Below are 22,316 nucleotides of genomic sequence, written 5' to 3'. Positions count from 1 at the left end.
GTGGCTATCGAGGAGGGGAGGACACTTCATTTTGCCTACTAAAGAATTGATATCTCCTTGACTACTTATTGGTTTCCAGGTCATGGAAGAGAGCAGACAAAGGAGAGAGAGTGAAGAACAGACTTTTCTAAATGAGAAAAGGCCCTGGTTACCTTGTCCCAGAATTACCCAGAATGCACCGCATGGCCCACAACTCACGGGCAAAGTATGTAATGGGCATTCATACAGATCAAATAGAGTTGACCTGCTAATTTCTTAAATTATTTCTGACCTCAACAGCCTTGAGTCTCCAAGAGGAAAACGTCTAAACGGCATCATTGGGAAGTCCAAACTCGGACGTCACCCTCATTGAAGTTGAAATGTAAAAGAGTTAAGGTAAGGGTTAAGGTTAAGGTTTTAGGGTAGAGACATTCCAAGGACGCAAGAAAGCGCTGACCGCGTCCAAGAGCATTCTATGCCCAGTGCGCATGCGGGTGGAGCGCGTCTTCTCATTATGACAGCTAACGTTAGCAAGCGCTGTAACCCGAAAGAGGGAGTTCAGAAACGCTGTGGGATAGACGTATTGAGCTAACGAATTATTGCTTACTGCAATTATTTCACGGTTATTGGGAATCCGTAAACAACTGTTATACTAATCAACTTGTTTGGTAAGTCATTGAATTAGTGTTATAGTTATGTTTGCATGTTTTCCTCGCAGGCCGCCTCCATGCTAGTTTGCACAGATAGCAGGCTAGCTAGTAGTAGCTGTTAGCTACTTCTTGATGTTTGAACACGAACGGTCGGTCCTCTGTGATTGTACCGGTTTGCTGCTGCAACTGGCCTACCACGGCAACATTGGCGTAGGTATTCCCATAAAATTGTCCCACAGTAACTCGATGTTTGGCTCGTACAGTACTAGTACTGCCAACATTTAAGGTTAGCTAACTTACGTTAGGTCGCTAACGTTAGTTACCCTAACTAGATAACGTTAGCTAGCTATCGTTGTTGATAGCTAGCGCGTTAGCCATTCTCTCTTCAATAGCTTGATATTTTGTTGTTTAGGATATAACGCTAATAATTAGATAGCTACCTACCTAACCAATGCTTGCTATCTCACTACTAAGGTTTGCCAGCATCATGATAGAAAACTAGCTGTTTACAACAACTAACGTTAACTAGGTGGTACGGTCGGGCTGTTGTAAACAGCTACTATCGCTTGTTATCATAATGCTTGCAAATGCTGCACCAGAGTGAACAAGCTAGGGCCTTGACAAATCATAGGACTGGCTAGTTTGTAACTACCTCAATGTCAGCTATCATATAGATATTTTAAATTAGAAATTCCGAAATGGTCTGTAGCTATTTTCCAAGTTAAGGATGACAAAGAGGGGTTGTTATATGGTTCTGGGCTGCTGGGCAACTACAGTTTTTTCTCTCTTCAGACAGCTGCATGGCTGGCACACAAACGGTGGTCACCCCTTTCATTACCCACCCGATCCCTTAGTTAGGTGTACAGTTGAGCCCCACCCACTGCAGGGGCCATGAATGTAGTGCAGTATGATGAACCATAGAAAAAGGCATGTGTGTATCAAGAGGGGCTCAGTCTTTTTTTTAAAACCGGATGGTCACTATTTATGTTGATTCAGGGATGCACTTGACATTTTGATTAGGTTCATTGTTTGAGCCAAAACACACATACACCCCAATCCCTGCAAATAAGAAGTGTGCTCCTAGCTTCTTTAATTTATTATTTAGTTGTAGTGATCTACCAGAAATTGGATATAATTCTGGTTCCATTTAATCTCAACTGCCTCTGCCCATGCAATACTAATACTAGTGTTTCGGCAAGGTCAGAAGTTAGGAAGTTGAACACTCCAGAGGATGTTTCATTCAGCGTTGAAGTGCACTGCCAGGCTTTGTCTTCCTGGCAGGCAGCATTTCAAACTACATTTTGCTAAATAGAATTTGGAGCATGAATATGTCAGTAAAGGTGTTGTTTTAGGCCTATATCATTTCTCCTTTTCCTGTATTTGGATGCTACTCCTTTGCTCCCACCTTTGAACTTGAAGTCTCTAAATATTTCCTGCCAGCACTCCTCTTACCTACTTACCTTGGTTATGGTGTTTGTAAGAGGAAGCATTTACTAATTTGTCATCTCTGGGCTCAGATAGCCTAATTTAAGTTTCTAGGTATTTATGACAGTACTGCACTGGATTATTCTGAACATGGTTGGGAAAGCAGAAGAGCTAGCCAAGCATTGAAATTACTCTCAAAGTGAAACTACTCACTGAAAACATCAATTGGGCTTGTAATGCCACACAGCATATTCTCCCCCAACATTGCCCCTCTTCTCAGTGGCCAGGGAGACACCAGTGTCAGTGTGATTCCCTCTACCTCTCCATCCCAGAATCAATAATCTGAACATAAACATGCTGAGCCTCCTAAGGGTACAGCAGTTGAGTATATTGTGTGTATGGCACATGTACTGTTAAACAGGGACATATGCAGGAGGCTTTGCTCAATAATGAAACTTGTTGTAGGACAGACATAGGCCTAGGCCTACTAGATGTGACAGACAACCTCTGTGGGGATCTCATGAGTGAAAGAGTGCTGTATGCCTGAGCTTCTGTGATGTAGCCATTTTTATCAGATCTCTGTTCTGACTGCAGTACACTCTCAGCTACCCTGCTCACCCTGGTTTTAATTTCATATTTTTAGTTTCCTAATCATCTAATACAGAATATATGACTGTCCTATGTTGTCAATTGGATATGGGGAGTGGTGGGCCCAGATTGCTGGAATAGGCTAGGTAGAGTTTTGCTGTGTCTCTGTTGTGAGCTCATTCTTAGAGGAGGTGATTGTAGGGAGATGCAGTGTGCAACCCAAGGCATTGCACACAGGAGCTGGTAAATGTCTGCAGTCCAATGGAAGGAGGCCTGACGAGTTTCAAAGGGAGATGCTGCGGCTCAGCAGTGGTGTGGCGGGGACCATAGATTATGGTGTACTGGAGTTGGTAACTTACTCATGCATACAGTCCTACTTGATCTGATGTGATGTGGAGGGGAAGTGAAAAAGGGACCTTGGCTGAGTTTCCAGTGCCTTTAGAAAGTGCTTTGTTCTCTTGGCTTGTGTTGTATGTTCAACTGAGGGAATGTTTGGGTTGTGTTCTAAACACCACGACTCTACATCACTGGTTCAGGTGCTGTTATGGTGTTTTGATCAGATGGATGGTCCTTGTTCTGAGCCTAAGGATGATGTATAGAGGGTTGGGGTGGCTTTGGACTGAGAATTATATTTCTAGCCTGCCTACCTACCTGTAACTACAGTCATTCTGTCTCACAGATTCCAACCTGCGCCTTTCCCCACCACCTAGTGTTCTTCTGCTTTCAAGTTCCCCTTCCTTTTCCATTACTTACTCATTGGGTACAGCGCATTTGGGAAGTATTCAGACCCCTTGACTTTTTCCACATTCTGTTACGTTAAAGCCTTATTCTAAAATGGATACAATTTTTCTCAATCTACACACACAACCCTATAATGACGAAGCGAAAACAGGTTTTTAGATTTTTTTTGCACATTTATTAAAATAGGAATTCCTTATTTACATAACTATTCAGACCCTTTGCTATGAGACTTGAAATTGAGCTCAAGTGCGACACTTCCTAGAGATGGCTGCCTGGTCAAACTGAGCAATCTGAGCAGAAGGGCCTTGGTCAGGGAGGTGACCAAGAACACGATTGGTCACTCTGACAGAGCTCCAGAGTTCCTCTGCGGAGATGGGAGAACCTTCCAGAAGGACAACCATCTCTGCAGCACTCCACTAATCAGGCCTTTGTGGTAGGCGGGAGCCACTCCTCAGTAAAAGCCTCATGACAGCCCGAGTTTGCCAAAAAGGCACCTAAAGGACTTTGGCCATGAGAAACAAGATTTTCTGGTCTGCTGAAATCAGGGTTGAACTCTTTGGTATGAATGTCAAGTCTGGAGGAAATATGGCACCATCTCTACAGTGAAGCATGGTGGTGGTGGCAGCAGGATCATGATGTCGGGTTGATTTTCAGCGGCAGGGACTGGGAGACTAGTCAGGATCGAGAGAAAGATGAACGGAGCAAAGTACAGAGATATTTGATAACCTAATCCAGAGCGTTCAGGACATCAGACTGGGACAAAGGTGCACCTTCCAACAGGACGACGACCCTAAGCACACAGCCAAGACAACACAGTAGTGGCTTCGGGACAAGTCTCTGAGTGTCCTTGAGAGGCCCAGCCAGAGCCCGGACTTGAACCTGATCGAACATCCCTGGGAAGACCTGAAAATAGCTGTGCAGCAATGCTCCCCATCCAACCTGACCGAGAAGATCTGCAGAGAAGAATGGGAGAAACTCCCCAAATACAGGTGTGCCCAGCTTGTAGCGTCATTCTCGAAGCTGCCAAACGTGCTTCAACAAAGTACTGAGTAAAGGGTCTGAATGCTTATATAAATGTGATTTTTCAGGTTCTTATTTTTAATACATTTAGATGAAGGCTGTAACGTAAGTTTGGATAAAGTCAAGGGTTCTGAATACTTTCCGAATGCACTGTAGGTCTACTCAACAAATCTCTAACGCAGAAATGGCTTTAATACCAGTACCAGGCCACAGTTCCTACAGTACCACCTGTCTGTCTGCCCTAGGCCTACACCCTTTCTCTTCCCCGCAGGACTATGACAAATGTAGTCCTCTCTCTCAAGAGAATACGGCACATGCATCATCTCATGGGCAAGTATACTAGTCGTTCAATAATCTATTGATTAACCTTATATACATTTGACAGAATTTGATTTAGCAGAGATCCCACAGTGTTCATGTTTCTAGAAAACTCCACAGTGGCCTGTCCATCATTGGATTTAGCATACTAAAGAAACAGACTGCCTTGTGTATTACCCATGATGATAACCTTGCTTATTTGACATGTTTAAAATAAATGCTTCTAAGCCTCCACTATTTATGCCTCAAACCACATTAATTGATTCTGTTTAATAGTATCAAGCATTTGCACTTGTTACTAGCTAACAGGCTGTGTCCTCTGATAGCCGTAGCCTTCTGTCTGAGGCAGGGTTCTCTGGGCCGTTTTCACGGGCCTCCCAGCCTTACAATCTTGTCTGTTTTCCTCGGGAGCAGCCATCCACAAAGAGCCTTTTGTGTCATAGAATACTCCAGGAAATCATTTAAATTTAATGTGTTCTTTCTGGTTTGTGTATGTGTGTGAAGAAAAAGGGATTTGCATATTCTTTTGTGCTATGAATAATACTACCAAACACTTGTGTGTGTGAGAGTAGGAGTTAATTCTTTAAAGGCTGTCCCAGTATGGGGCCAGCTGCTGAAGATGGCTTGAAGCCACCCCCCACACCCCTCTTCTCTCTTTGCTGTCATTCTCAGCCAGTGGAAGTAGTGTTTCTACCTTCTCTTGACTACTGACAATCCAATTCCTCTGTCCGTGTGTGAGCTAGGATTCTGCCAGCTATCTGCCAGCTATGCATCCACAGGGTTCTTTCCGGCTCTTCATCTGAATTCCTCTCAGATATAGAAATGCTACATTGTCCACGCTTATAAATCTACTCCAAAACGGCCCTGTATGTAGCTCTGCCCTGAATGTCTAGGACTCATTCTCCCAGTGTGACTGATCCCTCTCTTCTCTCACTCTTCTGCAGTCCTTTGCCTTTCTGTGTGAGCTGGTAAGGATGAAGCCAGACATCCACACTCTGGCCCATCACCTGAAGCAGGAGCGGCTGTATGTGGCCTCAGAGAAGCAGCTGATCCAGCGGCTCAATGGGGACGTGCTGAAGACTGCTGAGAGGCTGTACCGTGCTGCCTGGATCACCAAGCAGCAGAGGATCAACCTCGACCGGCTCATCCTCACCAGGTCAGCATGGTGCCTCCACAGCTACTGTTACACCAGTGCACTTAATTGACACTGATCCAATTGTAGAATAGAAACAGTTCTAATAGGAACTCTCAATTAATGGGCAATTTAAATTGTCCTGCCCATTGTCCTGCATTTTAAATTGTACATGTATATGTGTGACCACCAAGTGACCTTTTAATGAACTAGTAACTTAGTAGTCCCGAAGTAGGATTCCACAGTGTTAACTGTCTTATCTTCCTGATGTGATCATCTTGTTTATGGTAGATCCTGCCAAATACAAACATGGTGCATGCCAGACCCAGCTGAGTATTATTTAGTTTAGCAGGTCAAAAGGGAAATTGCAAGGAATAAGAGGAGTCCCGTGATCAGCAAGAATGTCATACAATTACATGTCACTCCAACCACTAATCAACATTGTGGCCCGCTATTGCCTAATTCCAGCTCCTGGTTTGTGGAGCCTTCTGCTCTTGTAATTAAAGCTCTCTTTCCTACAGTGCTGAGGCTTCCCCGGCCGAATGCTGCCAGCATGCCAAAGTGCTGGAGGACACACAGTTCCTGGATGGTTACAAGACTCTGGGATTCCAGGAGAGCATCTATGGGGAGTTCCTGGGCCGGGTGCGGGAGAATCCACGGCTGGTGGCCTCCTGCCTGGTGGCTGGGGAGAGGCTGAACCAGGAGCACACACAGGGGGTCATTTACACTGTCTTCACCTCACTCTATGGCAACTGTATCATGCAGGAGGATGAGAGCTACCTGTTGCAGGTGAGCAGCCCAGACCTCTTCTGATTTATACACTTACACTATAAACATGCTGTTCACACGCAGCCAATAGCCAGTTGCACTCACAAAGTCCAAGCAGCCACATGTTACTATTACAGATCCCCATAGGCAGTGTGATCAGGCAGTTAGTTTCTAACCTCTGCACTGCTAAAACTGATGGTAACAGTGCTGCTGTTTCTATAAATTCCAGGTCCTGCGATACTTGGTGGAGTTTGAGCTGAAGGAGAGCGACAACCCTCGGCGGCTGCTGCGGCGAGGAACGTGTGCCTTCAGCATCCTCTTCAAGCTCTTCTCTGAGGGGCTGTACTCCGCCAAGCTCTTCCTCACCGCCACCCTCCATGAGCCCATCATGCAGCTGCTGGTGGAGGACGAGGACCACCTGGAGACGGACCCCTCCAAGGTGACAGAGCGCTTCACGCCGGCGCAGCAGGAGCGCCTGTTTGGGGAGAAGGGCTCGGAGGGCTACAGGCAGAAGGTGGCGGCTGCTGTGGAGGCCAATGAGGCCAAGCTGGTGACCCTGGTCAACAAGTTCATCGGCTACCTGAAGCAGAACACCTACTGCTTCCCCCACAACCTGCGCTGGATTGTGTCTCAGATGTACAAGACTCTGTCGTGTGTGGAGAGGCTGGAGGTGGGCGAGGTGCGGACCATGTGCACGGACCTGCTGCTCACCTGCTTCATCTGCCCAGCCATAGTCAACCCTGAGCAGTACGGCATCATCTCAGACGCCCCTATCAACGAGGTGGCTCGCTTCAACCTCATGCAGGTCAGTGGAGGAGCCAACAGACTCATACATCCACACTAGTCTTTATATTGACAGCTTAGAGTACAAATCTTGTTTTAACTGTTAGATAACAAGACAAAATATTGTTACCTTTGTATGTATTCTAATCATTATCTTTGTCCTCTAGGTAGGGCAGCTTCTTCAACAGTTGGCAATGGCTGACGGTGATGGCGACCCCAGGAGAAAAAACAGTTTGGCCAAGTTCGATAAGGTAATATCCTCAAACACACATCTTAATATGGACCGGTTTGCCCATGGGGTAGCTTTAATTACATTCTGAATACTTGTTTTGCTTCTTGCCTTATTATTGAAGTTGACTGTCTGGTTGTGTCACCTCAGAGCTGCGTATCTGCCTTCCTGGATGTGGTAATCGGAGGGAGAGCTGTGGAGACGCCGCCCATGTCCTCCATGAACCTACTTGAAGGCCTCAGCAGGACTGTGGCGTACATGACACACAGTCAGCTGCTCTGCCTGGTACGCTGCTGAAGCCCAGAGTCTGACTGTTATATAGTTAGCCTAGCCTAAGAATTGTATACCCCCATGTTTTATACAGGCAACAGTAGAGATTCCTATGTTACAGAAAATTTACATGACATGCCCAAACTTGTCAGAGCAGAAAGAGACATTTCACACAGGTTGTTGAGAGTGCTGTTATGTTTTAAGGACTGGTATTAGGGTTACAAAATTCTGGTAACTATCCCAAAAGTTACAGGTTTTCCAGAAATCCTGTTTGTAAAATTCCAAGAATCAGGAGGGAATAACCAGGAACCCTAACTGGGATATACCATACTCAAGTATACAAAATAGTCTCACATATTCCTGGAGTTACAGGAACCTTTCCTTATAACAGTGCAATAATCAACAATTACTCTAGCTGTATTCTGCACATTAGCATGTCTCAAGCACCACTTATAGTTTAATTGTAAAGCAGAGCCCTGTACTTATCACCTGTGGCATAAGTTCTCCTCCAGCTTAGCTATTCATGCATTATTAAAAACATCATAATTAGGTTCCACATAGAGACTAGGATGTGAGAGTATTAAATGAAGTAAATCAATCGTATGGTGTTCAGGTGGACTTTGTACGGAGTGTGATGGCAGGGGACTACCTCCGGGAGGAGGAGCACATACTCCTGGAGACCCTAATGGCCAACGTGCCCCAGTCCCGCACAGTGAAGAGCAACAGTCTGGAGCTCACCCCCTCCAACACCCCCCAGCTTTCCCCAACCACCACCCCTGCCAACAAGAAGAACAGGAACTTAGGTACCTACCTCAGCTATTGTTACTGTACATGTGCAGCCACTGGCTCTCTGACAGATATAATTACATACTGCTTAATGATGTATGCTGTTCATCTCCAGTACTTGTCATTCCCATTATAGGATGTCTTTTCAATAGTGTATTTTGCTGTAACTGATGGCACCAGTTGGAGAGTTCAGTTTGAATCTTCACTGAAACCAGCCTTGCTGTATTTATGTACAAACTATAGGTTGTTTCATTCATGATAATAAATAACCAGGTTGCTAGAGTTGTAATGGCTGCCTTAGAAATCCCCTGTTATGTAGGAAGCTAATGAGGTTCCCGGACTGTTCTACAGGTAATTAGCAGCTTCTAGATTGGAGCTCAATTCCAGAAATGACAACCAATTAAATGACCAAATATAAATGAACCCTTTTTAATTGGTATAGATGGAGAAATGTATACCTTCCTCCATTAGAAATACATTCATTAAATGTGAGGGCACAACATCCTCTGCCATGAAACAAGCCACTTCAAGCTGCCCTAAAATATGAACCTTTTAGTCAGATTTTAAACTGTTTTATACTGTTGCTACTAAATATTTGCCCTGTATGCTCTTTCACCCTCAACCTTCTTCCTTCCTCCTTTGCTGCCTATGAACGATCAGGACAACAGTTAGCAACATCCTGGGATTCCACAACCACCACCCTGTCTGCACACATTCCATTAGTTACACCTTTTGGTGGGTAGCCTGGCAGCCCTGTGAGGCTGACTAGAACTAAAGTGTGTTTGTACCACTGCCAGTCATGTACCACTGCCAGTCATAAACATACAGTAACAGCCATGCTTTTAGCCATGTAGCTGCAGTCCCACTGCTTCACCACCAGATAGCGCTAGATGTGCTCTTGTCCATGTTGTTTTGACCATGCCTGCTTCGCCCTGTGCTTTCGTCTTGTTAACATCGTTTATACCCGGTTGTTTGCTGAATGTTTTCAGACACTTGCTTTTGGCTAAAGAGATATTGAAGTTGCTGATGTTGGGATCGTGCATCCCTCTGTTTGAAGATCTTGCACCATAACCATTCTGTTTACATCTGTCCCTTCCTTGGACACTTAACAAACCTCCAAACAAGCTTCAATGCCATACAACACTCCTTCTGTGGCCTCCAACTGCTCTTAAATGCTAGTAAAACTAAATGCATGCTCTTCAACCGATTGCTGCCCGCACCTGCTCGCCCGCCTAGCATCACTTCTCTGGACGGTTCTGACTTAGAATATGTGGACAACTACAAATACCTAGGTGTCTGGTTAGACTGTAAACAATCCTTCCAGACTCACATCAAGCATCTCCAATCCAAAATTACATCTAGAATCAGCTTCCTATTTTGCAGACAAAGCCTCCTTCACTCATGCTGCCAAACATACCCTCGTAAAACTGACTAGCCCCCAGCACTTTACTCAGCAAACTGGATGCAGTTTATCACAGTGCCATCGGTTTTGTCACCAAAGCCCCATATACTACCCACCACTGCGACCTGTATGCTCTCGTTAACTGTACCTCGCTACATATTCGTAGCCAAACCCACTGGCTTCAGGTCATCTATAAGTCTTTGCTAGGTAAAGCCCCGCCTTATTTCAGCTCACTGGTCACCGTGACAACACCCACCCGTAGCACGCGCTCCAGCAGGTATATTTCACTGGTCATCCCCAAAGCCAACACTTACTTTGGCCGCCTTTCCTTCCAGTTCTCTGCTGCCAATGACTTTAACGAATTGCAAAAATCACTTAAGCTGGAAACTTACATCTCCCTCTCTAACTGTAAGCATCAGCTGTCAGAACAGCTTACCGATCACTGCGCCTGTACACAGCACTTCTGTAAATAGCACACCCAACTACCTCATCCCCATATTGTTATTTTTTGTTGTTGCTCTTTTGCACTCCATTATCTCTACTTGCACATCTATCACTTCAGTGTTAATGCTACATTGTAATTATTTCCCCACTTTGGCCTATTTATTGCCTTACCTCCCTAACCTTACTACATTTGCACACACTGTACATATATATATATATATATATATATATATATATATATATTTTATTGTGTTATTGACTGTACATTTGTTTATCCCATGTGTTGTTTTTGTCGCACTGTTTTGCTTTATCTTGGCCAGGTCACATTTGTAAATGAGAACTTGTTCTCAACTGGCCTACCTGGTTAAGTAAAGATGAAATAAAATAAATAAAAAACCACACAGAGCACAATGTAGGAACAGATTGTCATCCTGTAGAAGTCCATCAGGTCGGTCATTAGAATGGTATGCATGCCATGTGCAGATTGTGATGAGTGTGACTGCTTCATTGTGTTTGGCATGCACTTATGTTTTGTGAACCTGATTGGATGCAGTCATTGACCTGTATTACACTGCACGGGTTATACAGCACAGGTTATCTAAGCAGGGCCTAGCAAAATATTCAGTCTCTATTAGGAGAGATTCATTGATTTAATGATTAAATGTGAGATATTCATTAGTCCAATATTTCTGTTCACTGCAATACTTCTTTCACAATGCAAAACTGAAAGGCTGGGAGCAACTAACAGGTTGGGAGCAACTTACAGGTAATCTAACTAGCAAAGCAGTCTGTATGTAGTTGTGTGTAGGTAGGTGAGTCTGTACGTTCGGTTGTTGTATAGATAGTATATTGCCTACTTTTTGCTTTTGTTATAATTGAGACCGATCCCAGTCTTTTGCGCACTCTGAATTTCTGTTAATGAAATATTAGAGTAACTCGTCCCCTGCTAACCCTGAATCTCTTATTTAGTTAGCCTCATCCCGTCTGTCTTCCTGCTCCCCCAGCAGCCTCCCGCAGTCGCAGCCGTACTGAGCTGGCCCAGCAGGGGGAAGCAGAGGCCAGCTCCATGGAATCCCTGCAGGAGGTGATGCCAGAAGAGGTGCTGGTGATCTCACTCGGAAGCAGCCCGCAGACCATCCCCGGCATGATGTCAGAGAATGAGGTAACTACAAGGAGCCTTGATCATGAAGATTAGTTTATTAGGGAGATGTGCTGTAATACAGTTCCGCACAATCGTGGAAATCAAAGATCAGTTACTTTTATATATACTTTTAAGTAACAGATGTATTTGTCATTATTGGAAGCCCATATCAAGAGCCAGGGTGGCAGTAACCAGTGCTGTTCTCTCTCAGGTGTTGACCGTGCAGCAGACTGATGGAGCACAAGGGTACACTCCTGCAGACGACACCAAGCACCATTGCAAACCAGACAAAACCCTGCGTTTCTCCCTCTGTAGTGACAACCTGGAGGGCATCTCAGAGGGTCAGTGTGCTAACAGCCCACATGCCTTGCTAACTCAGTAGTTACTACAGCAACACAACAGAATGTGTTCAATGTTTGACCATGGAATTTAGTTTATAATAGATGTTATTACAGTGTATCTTTTGTAAACCACAGTAACTGTTAATGTACCACAAAAATAGGATTCAGAAGAGGACTTTGTAATCTGATGCATTGTAGTTAGAGATGTCACATTGTAATTGTTTTCTTTGCACAGGTCCGTCCAACCGGTCTAACTCTGTGTCGTCTCTGGACCTGGAGGGAGAGTCTGTGTCAGAGCTGGGAGCTGGGCCATCAGGGAGCAATGGGGTGGAGGCTCTACAACTGCTGGAGCATGAACATGGTGTGTTGTGAGAAATCATCAGCTACACTACCGGTCAAAAGTTTTAGAAACCCTACTCATTCCAGTTTATTTATTTGTTTTGCTTTGGCTTATGGTAGAGAAATGAACATTCAATTATCTGGCAACAGCTCTGGTGGACATTCCTGGAGTCAGCATGCCAATTGCACTGTGGCATCTGTGGCATTGTTGTGACAAAATTACACATTTTAGAGTGGCCTTTTATTGTCCCCAGCACAAGGTGCACCTGTCTAATGATCATGCTGTTTAATCAGTTTCTTGATATGCCACACCAGTCAGGTGAATGGATTATCTTGGCCAAAGATAAATGCTCACTAACATGAATGTGAACAAATTTGAGAGAAACTTTTTATGTGTGTGGAACATTTCTGGGATCTTTTATTTCAGTTCATGAAACATGGAACCAACACTTCACATGTTGCATTTATATTTGTGTTCAGTGTTGTAAGGACCTCTGTCTATCTGCAAAAAAAGAAAAGTCCCCTCTCAAAGATAATTTGTAAAAATCCAAATAACTTCACAGATCTTCATTGTAAAGGGTTTAAACACTGTTTCCCATGTTTGTTCAATGAACCATGAATAATTAATGAACATGCACCTGTGGAACGGTCGTTAAGACACTAACAGCTTACAGACGGTATGCAATTAGGGTCACAGTTATGAAAATTTAGGACACTAAAGAGGCCTTTCTACTGACTCTGAAAAACACCAAAAGAAATATGCCCAGAGTCCCTGCTCATCTGCGTGAACGTGTCTTAGGCATGCTGCAAGGAGGCATGAGGACTGCAGATGTGGCCAGGGCAATAAATTGCAATGTCCTTACTGTGAGACGCCTAAGACAGCGCTACAGGGAGACAGGATGGACAGCTGATCGTCCTCGCAGTGGCAGACCACGTGTAACACCACCTGCACAGGATCGGCACATCCGAACATCACACCTGTGGGACAGGTACAGAATGGCAACAACAACTGCCCGAGTTACACCAGGAACACACAATCCCTCCATCAATGCTCAGACTGTCTGCAATAGGCTGAGAGAGGCTGGACTGAGGGCTTGTAGGCCAGTTGAAAGGCAGGTCCTCACCAGACATCACCGGCAACAACGTCGCCTATGGGCACAACCCCACTGTCGCTGGACAGGACAGGCAAAAAGTGCTCTTCACTGACGAGTCGCGGTTTTGTCTCACCAGGGGTGATGGTTGGATTTGCGTTTATCGTCAAAGGAATGAGCGTTACACCGATCCCTGTACTCTGGAGCGGGATCGATTTTGGAGGTGGAGGGTCCGTCATGGTCTGGGGTGGTGTGTCACAGCATCATCGGACTGAGCTTGTTGTCATTGCAGGCAATCTCAACGCCGTGCGTTACAGGGAAGACATCCTCCTCCCTCGTGGGACCCTTCCTGCAGGCTCATCCTGACATGACCCTCCATCATGACAATGCCACCAGCCATACTGCTCGTTCTGTACGATTCCCCCCCCCCCCCCCCCCAGAAATGTCCGGGAACTTGCAGGTGCCTTGGTGGAAGAGTGGGGTAATATCTCACAGCAAGAACTGGCAAATCTGGTGCAGTCCATGAGGAGGAGATGCACTGCAGTACTTAATGCAGCTGGTGGCCACACCAGACACTGACTGTTACTTTTGATTTTGACCCCCCCCCCCCCCCCCCCCCTTTGTTCAGGGACACATTATTCAATTTCTGTTAGTCACATGTCTGTAGAACGTGTTCAGTTTGTCTGTTGAATCTTCTTTCCCATGTTAAGTTTACTGAAAATAAACACAGTTGACAGTGAGAGGACGTTTCTTTTTTTTGCTGAGTTTATATACACATACATACATACATACATACATACATACATACATACATACATACATACATATACACCCCCCCCAGAGGTCCTTACTACAACTGCACTTGAAGAAACGTTCAAAGTTCTTAATTTTCCGCGTTGACTGATCTTCATGTCTTAAAGTAGTGATAGACTGTTGTTTCTCTTTGCTTATTTGAGCTGTTTCCCCCCCACCCCCCACCTTGTCACAACACAACTGATTGGCTCAAATGCATGAAGAAGGAAAGAAGTTCCTCATGAAGCTGGTTGAGAGCGTGCCAAGAGTGCAAAGCTGTCATCATGGCAAAGGGTGGCTATTTTGAAGAATATAAAATATATTTTGATTGGAGACTTTTTTTTTTGTGGTTACTACATGTTTTCGTATGTGTTATTTCATTATTTTGATGTACAGCATAGAAAATCATAAAAATAAAGAAAAACCCTTGAATGAGTAGGTGTTCTAATACTTTTGACCGGTAGTGTATATCAATGTCAGGGATTGTTAAATTGAGCTGTGATAACTTTGTCTATTTTTAACCCCCAGCCACCACTCAGGACAACCTGGATGACAAACTGAGGAAGTTTGAGATACGAGACATGATGGGCCTGACGGATGACCGGGATATCTCTGAGACTGTGAGTGAGACCTGGAGCACAGACGTGCTGGGCAGCGACTTTGACCCCAACATGGACGAAGATAGACTGCAGGAAATAGCTGGTAAGACATACAGTACCAGTCAAAAGTTTGTACACCGACTCATTCTAGGGTTTTTATTATTTACTGCTTTCTACATTGTAGAATAATAATGAAGACATCAAAACTATGAAATAACACTTATGGAATTATGAAGTAAACAAAGTTTTAAACAAATCAATCTATTTTATATTTGAGATTCTTCAAAGTAGCCACCCTTTGCCTTGATGACAGCTTTGCACACTCTTGGTATTCTATCAACCAGGTTCACCTGGAATGCTTTTCCAACAGTCTTGAAGGAGTTCCAACATATGCCATGTGTGTGTTTTATTTATTTATATATTTATTTATTTATATGATTTATTTTATTTATTGTTCAGTGTAGTAAGGGCCTCCCTGTTAGTGAGCATTTCTCTTTGGCCAAGATAATCCATTCACCTGACTGGTGTGGCATATCAAAAAACTGATTAAACAGCATGATCATTACACAGGTACCCATTGTGCTGGGGAAAAAAGGCCACTGTGAGATGTGCAGTTTTGTCACACAACACAGTGCCACAGATGTTTTGAGGGAGCGTCCAATTGGAATGCTAACTGCAGGAATGTCCACAAGTTATTTCCAGAGAATTTAACATGAATTTCTCTACCATAAGCTGCCTCAAATGTCATTTTAGAGAATTTGGCAGTACATCCAACCGGCCTCACAACAGGCTACGGACAACGAACGCAATTGCATTTTATCGGAGGCATTTTGAAAGGAAAGAGAAAGTGAGGATACCTAGTCAGTTGTGCCTTGCTCAGGGAAGGACGACAGATTTTTCATTGCTATTTCTTAATTTACTTTTTTCGAGTGATGGGTGTGTTCTTGATTGAGGTCACTCTCTTGAATGCCCTTTTTAAGTTTAGCTATGGGTAGATGGTTATATGTGGGTAGAAAATGGGCACTTCGGGCTGAATCCCAACTTCAGATCCTTGTGCATAACTAGAATGTTTCCATTGAAGCATCGATGCATGATTTCAATCAAAGTATGAGTTCATGTGTGCAGCTCATTATCGGCTATTCATCTAGCTTGTATTTCTAACTTTTTCTTTTTTAATAGTTCCACTCAATATAGCCTAAAGTCACATTTATTCTGGAGTATCCCATTTTATTTAGCTAATTCTTTAAAGTAAGGAGTACCTTTTTAATGTTCTCTAATGGCGTCCGCATACATCCCAGCCGAAACAGTTCGGTAGAATTCGTGCAAATATTATGATGACATTTTGTGACGTTTTGGACTTCGGTGAGTTTTTTTGGGGGGGGTTGGTTGTGTACACCAAAACATTTCTGGAGGCAAGCTGAAGGTCGAAGTCTATGCCCCTTCATCGGTGATTGGTCAACAGTAGGGGTTCTTAAATAAAGTATTGTCATTCAATGAGAGACGACATGTTTTCATGCACATTTTTTTTCATGCACATTTTTTTTCGTTGAACAATAATGCACTGAATATCTTAGTTAGATGTAAAATCATGCAAATAAGATTTATTTGGCAAAAATGTCAATTAATGACAGATTTCTTGACTTAGATTAGTTCTGACTATTTTGGAGAGTGGCTACGGCGTCCCGATGGCCAAACAGTACTATTGCTGCTTTTTTTCTCGTTTTCAAGAGAAGGTCTTTTTAAGGGAGTTTGCGAGCACACTTGTTCGGTTCGCCAAGTTCAGCTTGGCACCAGCTGAACTGAAGCATGCTGACGCCTTAAGACATCAGAATTTTTCATTTTATTCCATGCAAAGCTCGCTCTCTCTCTCGCTCATATATATTCACTCAGTCTCTGCAGTCTTATTGACCTTGGTTCCTTCTCATTTGCATCCACCATTTTTCATTGCTCGGAATATGGTGTTGGGGGACTTTTCCATCATTAAGTGAATTTACAACGGTTTCCTTATGTGTTTTCTCCAAGGGATTGGGTTATGAGATGCACATTAAATATCCATTAATACCTCATTATCCCACTGATAAGATTACCATGATAATGAGGCAGACATTCTAATTGTTTCACTTCTTGTTGTGCCACTCATTTAATCATCCACCTGAAAGACAAGTGCTCTGCGCCTCTACCTTGAAGACTGTAAACATGGACAGCAGGGTAGAGCTCTCCTGCCGCAAGGAAGGGCCCTGCCCCCGCCCTGCAGACTGTTGCCTGGGCACTGTCACGCACGTGCGCCTGTGTGTGTGCTGTGAAGTGGAAACATGGCGTACCTGGGAGTGTGGGTGCCACGGGTCGACTCATGATCCGCACCCCGGCCACCATACTCCCACTCACACCTGCTAGCTCTTTCCCCTCCTCCGCATTCTTCCGCCTTGTTAACCTGCCGCAGCATCCCAAATGGAAATGGAGGGATGTCGTGTGGAGGACTTTGTGGGAGGGTTGGGGGTGAGGGGTAATTTGGTTGTGAGTAATGCCCGGCTTAATCAACAGCTCAAAGTCATGGCTCAGGGGGCGGCGGTGGGGTGAGATATTACCATTAACCTTTGACCTTTGGCACAGTTTGTGTGTGTGTGCGTGTGCGCATACCTTTGGGCCCAGCATGAAATGCCCGTGACCCCAGGCTTTCTCTCTCTGTCTGTCTGCGTGTGTTCTCAGGGGCGGCTGTAGAGAACATGCTGGGCAGCCTGCTGTGTCTACCAGGCTCTGGTTCAGTGCTGCTAGACCCATATGGATCCACCATCTCCGAGACCACCAGCGAGGCCTGGAGTGTGGAGGTCCTGCCCAGCGACTCAGGTGGGTTCAGTGTGGAGAAGGGGATTATAGGGGCTGAATGCTGTCTCCTGTCTATTTCACAACTTTCTACACATTTTCCATGAGTTTCTATGTATATTCATTTTCTTGTCTTCCTCCATGCGCTGCATCTGCATGAGTCACTCCAGTAGGTGTGTGCACGGTATGAATCTCTGTGTGTGGGCGGACATGCCAGGTGTGGTGTCCCCCAGTTCCAAATCAAGGAAGTGGGTGCAATCTGTCATGTTTGTGTGCACTAGCCTGTCTATCAGGGCACATCTGCCTGTGACAGTATAAGGCAGCTCTGGGCTTCCCCAGAGGAACCTCCAGGTGTGTTTGCACCTGTAGTGAAGGAACAGTCATGAGGAAATGTGCAACGAGTGCTGTTATCTGCTGGCGACATCCTCTCACAAATCTGTAGGCTTTGCAACCCTCTTCGGACCATGTTCTATGTATGGACATGTGCTGAGCAGTTCCAGCACAGTGTGAATGTGGTCCCATTGCAGCAGTTACAAACCATACCTTATGATGAACAGCAGGAATCATATCAATCTTGCACTGTCTGTTATTTAGTTAAAAACCAGGTTAAACCTTGTTAGATTACGTAAATCCCCTAGAAAGTCAGTGTTTCATGAATATCAATTGAGTGCTAATAAAAGCATAACTAGGGTTTCTTGGGAAAGCCCGGACTCTGTTAATTGAAGTGCACCATTGCAATATGTGCAGTGTTAAATTGACATGCATGAGTGTCTTGATTGCTTTTTGTTCCGTTTGCTGCCCCTGTTCTCCTCTGTAATAGGGCTATCTGATGCTCACCTGGAGTTGAGCGCTTGTTTCATGGCTAGGCAGCAGAAAACTGCACTCCAAAGAGCACTTCACTAGCACATTATTACTAATGAGCATGCAAATGACTACGGCTGTTACTATGGAGCCTCTGGGTTAAGCTGAACAGCTCCATTGGGCAGCCACAAAATGGGCTGGACTTTCTGTTTTTCTCTTTGTCAGTTGTAAATGGTTTGTTTTCTTTCGTGCATATGAGCTTTTCTTTGCTATTACTTTGTCCTCCCAGAGAAGGGAGAGCAAACATACAGCAAGGTCTACATTGGCATTCATAGGCCTATTTTAGGCTGCCTACTGTATGCAAGAACAAACCACAATGACTATAACGGGATGTGTGTGTGTGTGTGTGTGTGTGTCTCCCCATAATCCCCTCCAGAAGCCCCAGACCTGAAGCAGGAGGAGCGTCTACAGGAGCTAGAGAGCTGCTCCGGGGTGGGCAGCACCTCCGATGACACAGAGGTCAGAGAGGTCAGCTCTCGGCCCAGCACCCCAGGGCTCAGCGTTGTCTCAGGTACCCTGCGAATATGTCACTCATTGAAGCTGTGAGGTTACACCCTATACATCAGGTTTCATTACATATAAAACACACAGTGCGAAATCAAGTAAAAGCAACCTAGCTGGTCAGTTACATAGAATACATGCAGGCTAGTTTAAAACCACGTTGGGAGTTGTCTGTGTTAGTAGGAAAACCGTCAAATAATGCTAAATAGTCAGGACAATCAGGTTGGTGTGAGAGTTTGGCAAGGGCACAGAGGTTAACCCTGGCACTCTGTACTGGTAGCTCAGGTGAACAAGCCATGCTGACATGTTTGGCGTAGCATCCCAGATTAAGAGGACTGGGCTAGTGCCCATGGCTGAGCCCCTATAGGAACATGTCCCAGAGGGGCCTGGCCGATGGATAGGCTCTGTCTAATTATCACTCTTGCTGCTGCTATTTGTGTCACCATCCCACCCATGGGATCTCCCGCTACCATATTTAGAGGTCCCAGTGGGATTGTTCGGCATATCCTCTCAATACAGTGTGTATGGTGTCATGCTGCTACCTTTCAAATATCACACATTCAATCTCTCAGAAAAGGAGCTAGTCAGCAAAACCAAGTCTTCCACCAAATGTAAACATCTCCTGGATGACAGACTTTTGAACAGACATTTTTTCTTCTGCAGCGACATCAGAAGACATCCCCAACAAGACAGAGGACCTGCGGTCAGAGTGCAGCTCGGACTTTGGGGGGAAGGACTCTGTGACCAGTCCAGATGGGGAGGAGTCATCCCACGGTAGGAGAGCGGGAAGAGTCACCTCAACCCTGGCCTGGCTGTGCCATCACTACACTGTCATCAGCAAGACCTATCAATCCCTGTCTGCTCTACAGCTGAGCTGCCACAACCTCTCCACTACACTAGAATGCTGCTGACCCTGTTGGAGTCTTTCTGCTATGTTTTCATATAAGATGTTTAGACTATATTTCTCAAATACAAAGTGTAGGTACATGATGATGGCTTTCTTTGTATAATACGAAGCACAGAATAGCCCATGCGTTTTTCAGTGACATGACCAATTATAGCAGAAAGTGGCTCTCTGTTTAGTGTATGAATGTCATTCATAATTCTCTATTTCCCCGCTTGTTGTTTCAGGAGCACATCACAGTTTGGCCTCTCCGCCCTCTCAGGCTGACTCCTTACTGGCCATGTTTGATCCCCTCTCTTCCGGCGAAGGTAATTTCTGCTTCCACTATGCTCTGGGGTCTTTGCTGTGTCGAGTGTCCAATCAAACCCGGAAATGAGCATCATTAAGTCGTGTCTAATGGCATGGGCTCACAGAACAGCTTGAGCTCTGAGAAATGAACCAAAGAGTCTCGCCCCAATTACTGGACAAAACATTAGTGCAATAAAAATGTCTACTGTGTGGGAATGTCATTTCAATTAGCTAATTTGGTGTATAATATTTCCATTGTGGTTTGCTCTTTGTTCTCTCTGCGCTTGGTAAATTGTGGCCCTGTCTTGCTCAGTGTTGTTGTGAGTGGAGGAGGAGATGGCTGGAGAGGGAGGGGAGCTGTGGCAGGGCTGTGTGTCTGTGGCAAGGTGAAGGGATGACAGGTTGAGAGACCTCACCCCAGGCACTTTGGCACAGTCCCCTTGTCCCACTGTGCTCATGGCACCAGGCTGCCATTGGAAGCTTTTCAGGAGAGACAATCTACCCTTGGAACAGGTGGCCTACCCACACCTAGGGCTTGTCTCCCACCAACCTCTCTCTAGCACTGTCCCTTACTTTCTAATTGTATTGCTTTTCTTTTGTTTCTGGACAATCTGGGTAATAGAGAGAGTGTGATACACCCCTATGTATAAAGCTGTATAACCAAACTAAGCCATGTTTTCCCCCACCACAGATTCCTCCACTGGTACCATTGTGAGGCCCAAGGTGCACTACGCCAGGCCCCTTCATCCTCCCCCTGACCCTCCCATCCCAGAGACCTGTGCCCTGGGCCAGGAGCCCCGCTACTCCCTGTTCACGCCCCACTGCCTGGCCCAAGCCGAGCTGGAGCACACCAAGCAGCGCCACTCCTACACAGACAGGCTGGTACGCAGCCGCAGCTCTGACATTGTGTGCCCAGGCCGCCGACCCACCAGCGACCCGGGCCTGAACCGCAGGGCTGCAGCCGAGGAGCGGGATCATGCCGGGGCCTTCTTTATGGGGCCGTTCTCGTCTCCTAGCAAGGACTCCCTGAAAGGGGAGGTGAGAGCTGCTGGTCATCGCTGCCTGTGTCGCGCGTTAGTCCTGTATGCTGCTCTCCAAGCCTAGTTTTAGACCTACTGCTCTATAGCAATAGTCTAAGTTTGAACTCTACTGCAAGCCTTTCTTTCCTGTCCTACTGTACAGTATGTCACTACGGATTCTAAAACATACTTGAATGTCTGTTTTCCCAAAGGTTGAGGAGAGAAAGGACAGTGATGAGGAAAAGTCTGATCGCAACAGACCGTGGTGGAAGAAACGCTTTCAGTCAGCCATTCCCAAAGGTAAAGTGTCACTTCAACTACTCTCTTTCCCCTCCATCACTGTGTCATTTTGGCATGCTGTCTGTTGCAAAAAATGCTTTTAGTGGGTTGAAAATTGTTACAATTCGTTAGAGAATTGCATGGTTCCTATGTATCGTACATTATTTTCACTCTTTCACGATCTTCTCTTAATCACATCTGTTCTAGAAAATGGAGTGTTTCAGACCTGTACTGTTTGTAATGTGAGAAAGGGAGTGATGATGCGTGATCTCTCCACTTCAAATACTGTTTGTTGTTGAAAGTTACACCAGACATGTCTTTTCCTCACGTCTCACTTGCGCTAGATTTATTTTTAGTTTGTGAAACTAATCATTAATGTGAGGGGCTTGAGCAGGTGTAGATTGTGCGGTGGTACCCCTCCAAGCAGTCCTGTCATCCCCAGCCTAATGGTCATTACATAGACCTCGCTGTCATCACCGCGGATAGATTACACATCTCTTGTTGCAGTTAAACTCCAAAACCATCTCTCATGGAAGTGTCAGGGAAATAATGAGCTGTGCCTACAAGAGATGACTGCCTATTACTCTTTTAGATAATGATGTTCCTTTAGTGAACATTGAAGTTGTATTAATAAAGCCAGATCTGCAAAGAGAAGTGTAAACCTGTGAAGTCCACATAAAGGCCCTGCTGTTGGCCTTGCTGCTGCTGTGCTGTGAATACCATGGTGATGTGTAGCCCCTCACACAGAGTGGCAGCCAGGCAGACTTGAGTGTGTGAAAGGCCAACCTTGTCTGTTGTGTTCCTCA

The 22,316-nt window shown here is 45.2% G+C and overlaps 1 protein-coding gene across 7 annotated transcripts in view; it reads left to right on the top strand.

Annotated features, from left to right (window-relative positions):
• Window positions 1–181: 181 nt before the first annotated feature.
• The window catches only part of LOC110525604 (GTPase-activating protein and VPS9 domain-containing protein 1), a 29,484-nt gene continuing 7,349 nt past the window's right edge, over window positions 182–22,316 (top strand). The window contains exons 1-18 of one of the 7 annotated variants that reach the window (XM_036979728.1): window positions 182–375; window positions 5,666–5,877; window positions 6,375–6,642; window positions 6,851–7,426; window positions 7,572–7,655; window positions 7,784–7,918; window positions 8,517–8,706; window positions 9,350–9,424; window positions 11,540–11,697; window positions 11,888–12,017; window positions 12,253–12,378; window positions 14,768–14,941; window positions 17,545–17,682; window positions 18,896–19,030; window positions 19,684–19,794; window positions 20,152–20,232; window positions 20,904–21,250; window positions 21,444–21,531. In XM_036979728.1, coding sequence (XP_036835623.1) covers window positions 5,696–5,877; window positions 6,375–6,642; window positions 6,851–7,426; window positions 7,572–7,655; window positions 7,784–7,918; window positions 8,517–8,706; window positions 9,350–9,424; window positions 11,540–11,697; window positions 11,888–12,017; window positions 12,253–12,378; window positions 14,768–14,941; window positions 17,545–17,682; window positions 18,896–19,030; window positions 19,684–19,794; window positions 20,152–20,232; window positions 20,904–21,250; window positions 21,444–21,531 — 2,998 coding nt within the window. In that variant the 5' untranslated portion in view covers window positions 182–375; window positions 5,666–5,695. Of the gene's footprint in view, window positions 376–425; window positions 648–5,665; window positions 5,878–6,374; window positions 6,643–6,850; window positions 7,427–7,571; window positions 7,656–7,783; window positions 7,919–8,516; window positions 8,707–9,349; window positions 9,425–11,539; window positions 11,698–11,887; window positions 12,018–12,252; window positions 12,379–14,767; window positions 14,942–17,544; window positions 17,683–18,895; window positions 19,031–19,683; window positions 19,795–20,151; window positions 20,233–20,903; window positions 21,251–21,443; window positions 21,532–22,316 lie in introns of those variants that run through there. The other 6 variants (XM_036979730.1, XM_036979729.1, XM_036979732.1 and 3 more) reach the window with 6 other exon arrangements.

Source organism: Oncorhynchus mykiss, chromosome 6 (genome assembly GCF_013265735.2).
Source record: "Oncorhynchus mykiss isolate Arlee chromosome 6, USDA_OmykA_1.1, whole genome shotgun sequence".
NCBI classification, from domain to species: domain Eukaryota; kingdom Metazoa; phylum Chordata; class Actinopteri; order Salmoniformes; family Salmonidae; genus Oncorhynchus; species Oncorhynchus mykiss.
This window is presented reverse-complemented; position numbering and strand designations above follow the sequence as displayed.